The sequence below is a fragment of the Anabrus simplex genome, chromosome 1 (assembly GCF_040414725.1).
Source record: "Anabrus simplex isolate iqAnaSimp1 chromosome 1, ASM4041472v1, whole genome shotgun sequence".
Classification (NCBI taxonomy): Eukaryota; Metazoa; Arthropoda; class Insecta; order Orthoptera; family Tettigoniidae; genus Anabrus; species Anabrus simplex.
The window spans coordinates 527,739,768-527,753,137 of record NC_090265.1 but is presented as its reverse complement, the minus strand read 5'-3'; the positions used below and the strand labels follow the sequence as shown (position 1 = coordinate 527,753,137).

The following is a 13,370-nucleotide window of genomic DNA, read 5'->3' as shown; positions in this document are numbered from 1 at the left end:
GGCTGCTGGACTTGTTGGTAAGCAATGGTTGTACCTATACTAAAGTGTGTGTGAACACACAAATGTGTACCAGAAGACTGGAAAAAAGGGATAATAATACTAGTGTTTCAGAAAGGGGACGAGAAAGTTTGTGGTGACTATAAAGGAATCACACTTATATTACAGGTAGTGAAAATACTGGAAAGGATATAATAAAGAAGAATGAGAAAAAAGATTGAAGGAGAGTTACAAGAGGAACAATATGGCCTCAGGAGTGGAAGATCTACAGTGGACCCAATCTTTAGCATGACACAGCTGATGGAAAAGAACCGGGAATATGAAAAGGATCTGGTCATGACTTTCATAGATATAGAAAAGGCATATGATAGTGCACCCAGAGAGAAAGTTTGGGAAACCATGGTTAAAAAGGGACTCAGAAGAGAAACGTTAGAAATGGTGCAAGCAATGTACAACAACTGTGTTAGCAGAGTACTGACCCCAGTTGGAAAGACAGAATGGTTTAAGAATAAGACTGGACTAAAACAGGGGAGTGTGCTGTCACCTCTTTTGTTTATTTTGGTCATGGACAAAATCGTAAAGGATACAAAGGAAGACTATTATGGAGATAGAGAGATGAAGATACTGCTATCTGCAGATGATGTGATCTGGGGAAAGGCCAGCAAGGAAGTGCAACAACAACTAGTTGCACTGAACAAAAAAATTGAGAAGAATGGCATGAAAAACAGTACAGAGAAAAGAAAGACTATGGTGATGTTGAGAGGGGAAAGGCAAGGAAAGGGCACTGTGAAAATTGGAAGACAGAGTCTGGAAGTTGTGGACAGCTTTAAGTACCTAGGAAGTGAATTAATGCAAAACACTAGGGTGGACATGGAGATTACCAGGAGGGTACAGAAGAGTAATGCATTCTACCAAAGTGTAAGAAAACTTGTTTGGAGAAAACAAGTACCAAGGAAAAGTAAAGAGATAATGTCAAAATGTACTATGTACCCATACTGGCTTATACAGCAGAGACTTGGACTTTGACTAGCAGGCAAGACAGTAGAATTTAAGCCAGTGAGATGAAATTCCTAAGAAGTATAATAGGAAAGAAAAGGAAAGACAGAGTGAGAAATGAAGATGTTACAAAGGAACTTGGGATAGGAAAGCTAAATGAGAGCATTGAAATTAATAAACTAAGGTAGTTTGGACATGTAAAGAGGATGGAGGAGAATAGAATTCCAAGACAGATGCTGGAGGCAAAGTGCAAGGGCAAGAGAGCGAGAGGAAGACCTAGAACAAGATGGATCGAATCGGTGAAGAGCGGCATAAGAAGATGAAATTTAGACTGGGACAAGATCGTGGAAGAGGAATGGTGGAAGGAAAGAGGAAGATAGAGAAGTACCATAAATACCCCGACCCGGCAGGAGCTGGATAAGGGGAAATGATGATGACGACGATGATGATGATGATGTAAACTATTATTCTGCAACAGTCTTCAATCCTCCCACAACAATGGGCAGACTCGAATTGAAACTAGAAGCCATAGCAATTTCATCTCTTCTACAACCTACTAGAAGTTTACTGTAATCATCACATTCATCACAGTTTTCAAACCACCCCTTTGAAAAGAATACCTTCCAAATTTCTCTCCGATGCTGATATAATAATCAAACCCCTTGACACTTCCGACATTATGCTTTCCGCATCCAAAAAATATAAAGGTCTTGGATTCTACACAGCAAGCTGGGAAGCATTTCTACAGTTCATTATTGCATTTAAATCTCTCATAAAAACCAATAACGTGCATGGGTGTAGCACGTGTGACTTGAGAAGTGATGTTCAGAAAGGTTATGTATAAGATGGTGGCAAGCAGCTCCATAGTGATACGAGTTCTCCGAGTTTGTGTCGCGTTTTTAATGGTAGAAAGTGTAGGAACATCCATTAAAATATTACCGAAGCACTCCTTCACAAACTGAGAATTGTGTACAGATTTTGAAATATAAGAACACTTGTTACTAATATCTAAATGTGAAATTAATTCTTGGGTGTGGTGTGGAAGTGAAGGTAGAGGAACGGGTAGAGGGCACATGACAGGAAGCAAGGCTGCCAAACCACCTGCATCATTACTCCACCTTGAGATACTTTCCATTGCTCTCAGTGGAGAAGTGGAATTGAACCCAGGACCAAACTCAGGAATCTCAATCAACCGCCTAGGCAAAGTGTGTACTGTACAATATTAAAAGCATAACTGAAAAGTTATACTTGAAATTGGAAATGCAGTTACCACCAAACATGTCATCCAGGTTTTGTCCTCAAGGATCAAGCTGCAGCCCTAGATTTTGGAACATCTTATATGATGATCTCCTGAAACTGCCTCTCCTGACTGGATGTATTGTAACTGCTTGCACTGATGATGCTCTTCTCCTAATCAAAGCTGACAACTTGCCAGAACTCAACACATATACAAACTCAACCCTAGATATATTCTATAGCTGGGGGCATAAGAAATAACAAACTTCAGTTTAATCCAACTAAAACAAAAGCATTGTTGCAAGAAGAAAGAATGTGAAAAATCCAAAAAGGATAATGAATGGTCAAAGAATAGCCCTGGAGAACCATGTTCTATATTTGGGGATTATGCTTAACAAACATCTTACTTTAGGGCCTATTTTAACAGGCTTAAAAACAAAATAAGTCAATTTTTACAAGGTATAAAACTGTAGTCTGCAGGCCATTGTGGAGATTCAATTCAGAGGTTCTTTGAGTAATCTATCACACAGCCTTTATACCATTGATTTCACACCGTTACTCTTCATTGTGCTTTACACTGAAAAAGAAATGGGCTGATTAACTACTGCAACTTCAAAGAAAATTTGCTCTTTGAATTTCTGTTAAATCTATCACAAGGCAGCTACATTCAATTACACCTCATCATTCACCTGTAATCTTGATCTCAGAAACTCAGCTCATAACTGGTCTGCATCATTTGTGTCAATTAATGACAGTAATTCATAGTGAATATATAGCTTCCACTGCATTGTATTTGAAACTGACTTTCAGATTACAGTGGAACCTCGATTATCCGTTCCCGGAAAATACGTTTTCCCGGAATATGCGTTCAAATTACGTGGTCCCGCGAGCATCATAATTAAATCACGTTGTAAAAGTCCCACATTATCCGTTCCTCGAAGAAACGATTTCCCGGATCAACCGTCCAGAAATTCCAGCCCCATCAACGCTAAATCCTCGATTAATCGTTTTTTAATAAACTGCATCTCACAAAAGGACGGCTATGGCATATTTATGGATCTTGGCGTTAACGCCCCGTCACTGCGATAATTAAAGCAAGTACTGTACCGGTACTGGAAAAGCGATCGGCGGTGAACTTGCATAAGGGACCATCTTAGCATCGCATTCGGGTGGTATTGTTTAGAGAATCTCGGAAAATCATAAAGCAGAGAGTGGCGACAACAATTGCAAGGAGACACGGCGCATTTCGACAGCTCTGCTTGAAGACGGAACGAGTTTCGTCAAATGTTCGCACTTATAAAACGTCCATATTATGTCCAGAGTTAGATGTTTATATTTTTACTTTTTTCGATCGTACTGCCGAAGAGGTTTTTGGCACTTTGCTCAGGGCACTGCAGAGTAACTGGGCTTTCAGGCAGGAATCGAAACTGCTTCTTAACACAAATTCAGTATTTTTGATATTATCGTACATGATTATGTTAGCGAGACAAAAACACATGTTGCACCTAAATGTAATTTAAACAAAAGAAAGTCATGGGAGGTCTTGGAATTGCCTATTACTGTTTAGGTCCTAATGTAAGACTGGGAATTTTACGTTTTCCCGTTAAAATACCAAAAACCGCAGTCGTTTTATTTGCACACGTTACATTTTAAATGGTTGGTATAATTTCAAACTCGTACTGACATGTGCAGCGAGCGCGCTTTCCAGATGACCTCAAGGTCACGAATAACCGAAATTTCTGAAGTTTTGACATTTCTTTTATCTTTCCAATTTGATTGGATTTGTGACGCGCAGAATTGAATATAATGCATTCGAAAACTTTTAAGAATCGATACTTACATTCGAAACCATGTTTTCGAGTTCAACATAACCTTTAAAAGTCGACGTAGGCCTAATTTGCGCGGTACGAGATTTCCAGAAACTGACTACGAACAGTATACCGGAGACCAAATTACAATGAATGATTAAGAAATGAACGGATTTCGCATTCATTTTGGGTGCTTTCGTATCTAATGTGCTTTATTTTATTAGATGAGAGAATTAAAAACTACTTGTGGTCGATTGTCGTTTGGCTTGGCGTTATTAGATGTTTCGAAGACTTTGCTAGCCTAATCAAAGTCGCTGAACTGAAAGAAGTTTTCACGGGAAACTGACGAAGATTCCCCTGTAAAACTGAATATAAAGTATCGAGATTTTGAACTCGCGTACCGGTAATTAATGCGGTTTCGTGGTCTAACATGCCCGCCTCTCATCCAGAGGCCCGGGTTCGATTGCGACCAGGTCAGACAATTTTACCTGGATATAAGTCTGGTTCCAGGTCCACTCAGCCTACGTGATAACCTTTAATTGTGGAGCTATCTAATGGTGAGATGGCGACCCCGATCTACAGAGCCAGAAATATCGGCCGAGAGGATTCGTCGCACTGACCATGCGCACCTCGTAATCTGAAGTCCTTCGGGCTGAGCAGCGGTCGCTTGGCAGGCAAAGTCCCACTGGTTTGGTTTAGGAGTTTTGTAAGATTATAATTATACATATTTCATTTTTGTGATGTTTAGCCAAATTGTTGATGGTTTTCATTCATTCCCGGATTTTCCGTTTTCCCGTATTTTACGTTTTATTTTCATGGTCCCTCGAAAAACGGAGAATCGAGGTTTCACTGTATTAGGTCATGTCGAATACATGTAATACAAGCTGATGAGATGTTAATGTCAAGGGAAATGACCCACAGCGAGCGACAAGCACGCACTCTACAGTTGTGCTGGCAGTAGTGCCATACCTCAAACTCACATCTCTTCCAACAGAACAAATATGACTGAAGCCACCATAGCTCAATTGACAGAGCACTGGCACCAAATCTGAAGACTGTGAGTTCAGTTGACCATTTTTGTTCCATACTTACACTTATAAAACATGTACTGTTATGTACTCAACATGGCCTAATAAGCTGAGTCTATTTAAAGTAATCCATAGCTTTCACAATAATCAGCACAAAGAGTAAAATGTTTGATGCATCAAAATTTAATACGTTCTCAGAATCTCAGCTTTCTGGAAAACTATCTCTCTCCTGTATTGCAAGAGTTGAACATTCTGTTGCAGTGACAAATAACAACTTACCAACATTTACTTCATGGACTCCTTGTATGCTATGAGGTCTTCCACACATGAACTGGACATTCCAGACATTCCTCAGCTGCACTGACCAGTAACTCTAACTCCACATAACTACTATATAATCTGCACATAAGAAAAAGACAAATGACTATAAAACAAGACAGAAATTTTGCTACACTCAAAATTTGAACTGAATAATATCTGTCACCTTTGTACAATTTTAAGAACAGAGTTCTTTAACCCTCTGAGCAACATCACTTAATTATGATTAAAGGGAAGTACATCTATTGATCTTCTTCTAATATTGAATATAGAACCATTTAAAACCATTATGTTACATTTTTTTTTAAAGATAAAAAGGCTAAATTATAATGTATTACTTTTAACCGAGTAACCATTTACATAGAGCAAAATATTATCATTGTTTTTCTATCCTTCACAGAAAATAGTGCCAACTACAGCTTAACAATTAAAAAAAAAAAAACATTTTGGCAGCAGACATACTTTTTTTTAAGTCACACAGACTCAGACAGGTCTTATGGTGACAATGGGATAGGAAAGGACTAGGAGTAGGAAGTGTTACAGTACACTGGGGCAAAGTCTGAGTTCGATAACAGACTACAAGTTTAAGATGATGATGATGATGATGATGATGATGATGATGATAATGAAACACTTATTATAACAAAGGTATGCAGGGAAAACAAGCCCAGAGGGATCCGGGATATAAAAGGGTGGTAGCATTATGTACAATTATAGGAAAGATAGTTTCGATAGTAATAACAACAACCTTTCCTTCATATATGTAGTGTGCACATTACCGACCAGCAGGGTATAAAAAGAATTACATAAATAATTTGAATTTGAGACCAATTTCACAAGTAATGTTGAGGCAAGATATTTACTGAGTGATTACAAAGGGTGATGAAAAGAAGTTTTAGTTTAAATAGTTGATCTAGATCGCTACATGTACAGAGACTAGTGCCAAAATTATTTTACAATGAATAATCTCTCAGGAGAATGTATAGAATAACGGAATAAAGAGCATGTAAGTTTAAGCAAGCAAATAACGCTATTCAACAACATCGACTATGACATTAACCAACATAGTGGGACAAAGGTTGCTAAATTCTTACACAAATGTGTCTTAAATCTATGTACAATGAATCATACAAAGTTTTAACGAGATATGGAGTAGGGTGAAAGACGTGAGGGGATGGGGGAAACCGAAACACATGACCAGTAAAAAAAGATGTTCTCATTAGTTGCACAAGGAATAACTGGAAACACGTGAAGATTTGAATTATGCTTTAAAGATAGAAACACTTCCAATGCACAGAAAAGTGTATGTCCTAGCGTGCTTCAAAGATCCATAGCCCATACACACAGAATGGGATTTAGTGCTCTGTAACTTTGTAACTCCCCCAACTCCCTCACCATTCTGAGAAAGATGAATGAAAGTATAAGTTACATAATGTGATCTCTGTGTCTCACCTGAAGAACACCAGCGATCGATGGGAGCACAGAACCAACTCTGTCCTAAGTTATGCGCTCGCACATCCAGCAGGGAACAACCTCTCGTTCAACCTGGCGAGTTAGGCTGGGTGACGAGTATTTATATAATTTTAGAGTTCATTCTAGAAGTTGCGAGACATAGAATTAACTTCAGGGGAGCGGAAGAGTCAGCTGACAGTCCAAGATGGTGGTCAGTAAGGGAAAAACAAGGCCGACAGAAGGTAGTGTAATATGAAGTGCCGGGGATATACAGGGTAAGTCAGGGGTATCACAGCACAGAAGGAAACTACCGTGGCCTTAATTAAGGTACAACCCCAGCATTTGCCAGGTGTGAAAATGGGAAACCACTGAAAACAACCTTCAGAGCTGCCAACAGTGTGATTCATACCCACTATTTTCCAAATGCAAGCTGATAGCTATGTGAACAAAACCGCGCGGCCACTTGCTTGGTAGATATACATTTCAAATGAACATTAATATAATATTTTTAAAGTGCCAGTGGCCTTCAGTTTTGTAAGTGCAGTGTTCTCCCCAGTTATTTTCATAGCCGGGTGGCAGGAAAAAGTAGCCAAGCAGAGAATCCTACGTAAAAAACCAATATGATAAAATTTCAATTTATTCCACTGAGAGCATTAACAATAATATCAAACAGGTAAGCAATAACTGCAAAATTGAACTATTTTAGTGTTATTGTCATGAACAAAACATAACAGATTATTTTGAACATCTAGTGTTCTACTGCTCGTGCATAATCATGTAACACTGGGGCTTACCACTCAGTTGCTGAGGAGTGCCATACGAGTTTGTGACGTCATGCGAATCAAGTGCTCACATGCGATTCTACGGTAATTCAAACCCCGCTTGCGCACAACACTACATGATAGTCAAGCTGAACATTTAAACTGTGATGTAATTGATGTAATTACACTGACCATAATGAAGATTTATCATTTAAATAAACAGTTTTATAGCATTTACATTTTAATTTGGAGCACCTAATGACTCGGTAACTAGCACAAGTCTAGGTTATGTTAGCCGGGCAGTCCGTAAAAATGGCAGGGCACTGCACCCGTTATGAAGGTTCTAGGGAGAACACTGCAGTAAGTCTTTTTTAAACCATGTCTCTCTCAGTACACCTCAGAGAAAACTAACCACTTAAAAACTTTTCACTTTCCACAAAGAAAAAATCATAGGATCATCATATTATATATAGTATATTATTGCAAGACTGCTAAAACATAACCACCTGGGTAATAAATGTTTCAACACCATGTGGTCATACTATTACAATCTGAAGGCATAGAGCTTTGGCTACCAAGACAACTGCTGTTCAGCCAGATGACCTGCAGATATTCGAGTGCCATATGCATATGAGAACATTTTCAGTCATACTGTCTGGCTCTCATGATTGAAATTATCCCAGAGGAAAAGTTTGTAGCACAATTAACCTCTGAAATGTGGGGTTGAATGTGCAAATTTCCTAAATATCTATGACATCAAATATAATCTATCACATTGTAACTTGCTAATATTATTCTCCCCTGCAAGAAATCAGGCAAACATCAGAAATAATTTATTAAACACAAGCATGACAGGGAGGCACTTTCTGCACCCTACATGGTACATCATACAAAGTAGCGTAATGTATGATATCCAGGGAAAAAATGCCACTGAATTACATCTTGATGTGTTACAATACGTTACTGAACATACTTAACTAGCTGTTACCCACGGCTTTGCTCGCAAGGATTTAGTAAGTTGATAAAAATTAATTGTTCCTCATTACTGCACTAAGACATTACCTGAAATTGCCTAAGGTATAATAACTCATCGAAAAATTGCATTTCATTTTTTAAACCAAGTTTGCGGCATTGCCTTTTGGGGCTAAGATGACCTGAGATATACTCATTTTTAAATCTTTCCCCCTCCTTGGCTGAGTGGACAGTATGGAGGCCTTCGGTTCACAGGGCTCCGGATTCGATTCCGGGCTGGGTTGGGGATTATAATCGCATGTGATTAATTCAGCTGGCTCGGGGACACGTTATTTGTGTTTGCCTCAACACTCTCCTCTTCACATTCACTCAACACAACAGGAACACGCAATAGTAATTACATCCTTACACACGGGGTTGGCATCAGGAAGGGCATCCAACTGTAAAAACAGGGTCAGATCCACATGTGCGACACAGTTCGCACCCGTAACCGCACAGGTGTGGGAAGAGCTGTAGAAGAAGAAGATTAATCATTTTAAAAATCACCTGCGTTTTTTAAATATTTCACCCCCTTAAGTGGATTTTCCAAAAATAATGTGTTCATTTATTTTTAAAAGAGATTCCAAGTACCAGTCTTAATGGCTGCAACATCTTCAGTTTCTGAGATATATGTATCCTCATATAAAGAATTCAACTGCTTCCTCACTTCTTTTCACCCTCCCCCCTCATCCCTTAAGTGGATTTTCTGAAAACAAAAATTTACCTTCTTTTATTTTTAAAGGAGATTCCAAATACCAATTTTCATGTCTGTAACATGTTAGGTTTTTTGTGATATATTGTAGATAATCTCGCTGCTGTAAGAATACTGGAGCTGACGTTGCCATGGTGTGTGGTGCCAATATCTCCTTAACGGTTGGTTTTAGGTCCTTAAAAACATGGTTTTCGGGCCCGTAGGATTTACCGAATATTGTTCTTTGCATCAAGGGGCTTAAATTGAGCTTTGTTTCATCCTTGTACGACAAATTCGATTTTGAAAATAAAATACAGCCCATGTTACTCACTGGCAATGTAGCTTTCTATAGGTGAAGTAATTTTTAAAATCGGTTCAGTAGTTTTTGAGTCTATCAGTTATAAACAAATATACAAATTTTTCCTCTTTATAATATTAGTATAAACAACAGGTTGATGCACTAGTGAATAAAATGTGAAATGTAGAAGATGAATGACATGGAATGTAACATTACAAAAACTGTAATTAATAAAGGAAAGAAAATAAACTATTACTACATTTCTATTTGGAAAATCTTTGTAACTTCACTTACATTCTTCTTCCTCTTCACCATTCTCTTTCTTCTTCACTAAACCAGGAACCTCTACAGCAACAGCATTCCTTTTAACAAGGGCTCCTGAGCTATCCCTAACATCAATGGTATGTATTTCTGCATGTAAGTCCTTAATACGACCTTGTGCACACCTAGTTGGAGAAACCACTACACTGGCAGTGCCTGTCTCCATTTTCACTTCCAAGTCTGGGTTGGTAGGACTGGGATCTGAAGACTCTAAAAAATATCCATACATATGATTTACTTCATACACAGTAAATGACAGAGAATATTACTCAATAATTTTGTCACCCGATTTTTTTTAAATGTATTTTGTTTTTTCTCCCTATACATTCTTGCCCAGATGCACTTAAACCTAATGCTAAGGCAAAGGAGGAAGTCCAGTTTCCCCATTTATTTCGGCCTTGAGCACTGAAGATTAGGGAAGTTTAATCATAAACATGCTAGAACCACTCTCATACACACCTACAACACATTCTGATGCAGCTGCTGGTTCTTCTTCTTTCTCTTCCTCCCCCTCCCCAATATCATTCAAATAACATAGACCTGGGTTCAATTCAGTAACTAGATGACTTGATTCTTCTGCCTCACTAGACAGTGTTTCTGTAAGAAAGAAAAGAAATAACTAAATGACACAGAATTCTAAGGACCAATGATGATCCTTATTTATCAGATGACTTCTGGTGCTGGGAGTGTCCGTTGTTAAAAAACAATATTAGGAAACTATATACAGTCGAAACTGGTTAAGACGTCCCTCTCTAGCACGCTTCCCTGGTTATTACGTCATTATTCCGAAGTCGCAGGACGTGTCCTATTGAATACATGCTAACGAAACCTGGATAGCACATTTACGTCACTCTTTCGTACGTTCGTAACTCCCATCATACGAAATTTAAATGAGCGTACCTGGCCATGTTGCGCGCACAACAGGCCCGTTAACTTAATTACACGGCCCCGGAGCGCGGTTGCATGTTGGCCTACAGCTGGAGGGAGCGTCAGTCCGAAGCCAGTCTTATTTTCTTTGCGTCTGACGTGTTGGTGCTTAATTTTACATTTGTGAGGCCTCTTTCAGATGTCACGGGTTCGACCCGCTTCCGCACTTAGCCGCCAATCTGCCTAGGCCTAAACCAAGAACTGATTGTTTAAACAGAATCTTTCAGATAATGCGGAAGCAGAGAGTAACAGCACGCAGGAGAAATGTTTGAGCACGTAGTCCGTGGTAAGTCATTCCCACGCCCACAGTTATTTGACATTAGTTTTTATGCATGTCATCATACACAGCGGATCGACAGAGCTCGCGACCTCAGTACTTTGACCTGTGTCAGACCCTGATAGTGTACCTATCACAAAGCAGAAATGGATTTAGGCAATAAACAAAAGTAGGCCCACTCTCACTCATTTGATATTTCTCATTTTCAATTTAAAATTCATTTGTGTGCTTTTTTCGTTTTCTGTGTGATTTGCAGCATTTGTTATATAACCTGAAATAGACATTGAGAAATTAATAACTTTAATGTCGGAAATACCAGTGGTCTCATGTTTGGGAAAGTGTCATATTATTTTAGACCCGTTATTGAGAGAGTATCCTCGAAATTGTACCCATCTCCTTCTTTGACGAAATTTGAAGGACACAGCATGCTTGAACTATTTTTGTATTTTCTTCAGTGTAGAATGTAAACAAAGACTACGATGGTCCATATTTATTACCCACACTGAAAAGAGTATTGAAAAGGATCCGCTGGAAAGCATGGGGAGTTCTGCACCGCTTGACCCACTGTGCGGGTACCGTAAACCCGCACATACATCGGGCACGTTTTACCTCCCGCGCTGTCTGAAAGAGTTCTGAGTGACTTTTGTAACAATGCACATAAAAAGGGCCTACTGTATTACGTGTGTAACAACGTACGTAAATTAGGCCTACTATACAGCTGACATGTTGGTGTTTAATTTTACATTTGAAAATGAATTGTGTAACAACATACACAAGTTAGGCCCAGGCCTACTGTTCTTATGCATTGTAGTTTGCAGGACATTCAGTTATGGAGAAGAAGAAAGCTAGACAGTTTATAGATGATGAAAAATCAAAGTTTATTGAGAAAGTGGATGCTAAACCACACATGAAAAGTGTGCAAATCACCCAGATGTTGGACTTTCCTGTGACAACTTTAAACATAATTGTAAGAGACGGCTGTGACGTGTATAATTCACGTTTCTAAGAATGTTTTTCCTTGATGTTTTACCATATTGGTGTTCTTAAAATGTATTATAGTATATCTTTATTTCATTAATTATAATTGTAAACACTTGTTTCTTTGTTTTCATCGTAATTATTTTTACGTTCAAACCTAACCATAATTTAACAGCGGAATTATTTTTCATTTTTTAGCATGTTCCTTCTTTATGACATTCATTTTTAAGTCCCCATAAAAATGTCCTAACCAGTTTTGACTGTACACTGTCAACTAAACAAACAGCAAATGTTAGGAAACTATAATTGTACACAACACAAACAGTACAGTAAATGTTCTCCTCCAAACACCAGGAACTGACAAATTCCACGTTAACATTAGATAGGCTATATAAATTAATGAGCCTGTATATGAACATTCTTAGCACTGGTTTCATATACAGCTTCAGGTGTGTTATACACAAAGAATAATGCTGATATTTTTTTGAAAATTATTATCAAACATACTTATCTATAGCAGCAGTGGAACTTCTTTGTTTTTTTTTCTTTCCTTATCAGTAAAGTTCATGTTTCATAGCATTTAAAAATCAGAGATTTAGCGTTTTGATTTTCAAATTTAGCATTTTGTAGCATCTAAATTTCTCCAATTTAGCGTTTTGTAGCAAATTGGTTAAAAATAGGCATAATTTGCTAATCGAAACCAGCTTTCAACCTATTAGGTCATGTTACGTACATTTAGTACGTGTTGAAGAGATGTTAAGAACAGAACAGAAATGGCCAACCGGACACCTGTGGGATCCGAGCCCACAACCTTTGAAACATGTTTTTGTTCGTAAGTATTACTGGTTTCACGGGAAGCAGATAAATTAGCAAGAAATATAGAAGCATAGGCATTGGTTTCCTTAGTAACGTGATCCCAGAGCTGTAGGGTTAGAAATTCATTCCCTACGTCCATTTCTTTTGGATTATTTCCCAACTCCCTCCTCACTATAGAGTGAATTTCAGAAACTGGTTTGCATGTTACAGAAACAGGCTTATTGTCAACAAGATCATAATTCCAAGTATCATTTTACTAGAATTTTAACCCGCTCTTGTTGCATTTTGGTTTTGTCATGTAGTTTCAATTGGCACTGTCATCTCGGAACTGAAATCAGAATCACTTTTATCACTGTCAGTTGAAGAAGAGGAAGTATTTTCACTCTCCAGAGAATCATTTCTACTCTCAACATCACTATTTTCAAGCCAATTACGAGTAACCTCATCCATGCCGC

The 13,370-nt window shown here is 38.4% G+C and overlaps 1 protein-coding gene across 1 annotated transcript in view; it reads right to left on the bottom strand.

The window, feature by feature from the left end:
* Positions 1-13,370, bottom strand: part of LOC136869059 (uncharacterized) — a 255,307-nt gene that overhangs the window by 10,413 nt on the left and 231,524 nt on the right. The window contains exons 23-25 of the mRNA XM_067144821.2: positions 10,377-10,514; positions 9,891-10,127; positions 5,345-5,464 (exon numbers count right to left, since the gene is read on the bottom strand). Of these exons, the coding sequence (XP_067000922.2) occupies positions 5,439-5,464; positions 9,891-10,127; positions 10,377-10,514 (401 nt within the window). The 3' untranslated portion in view covers positions 5,345-5,438. The remainder of the gene's footprint in view (positions 1-5,344; positions 5,465-9,890; positions 10,128-10,376; positions 10,515-13,370) is intronic.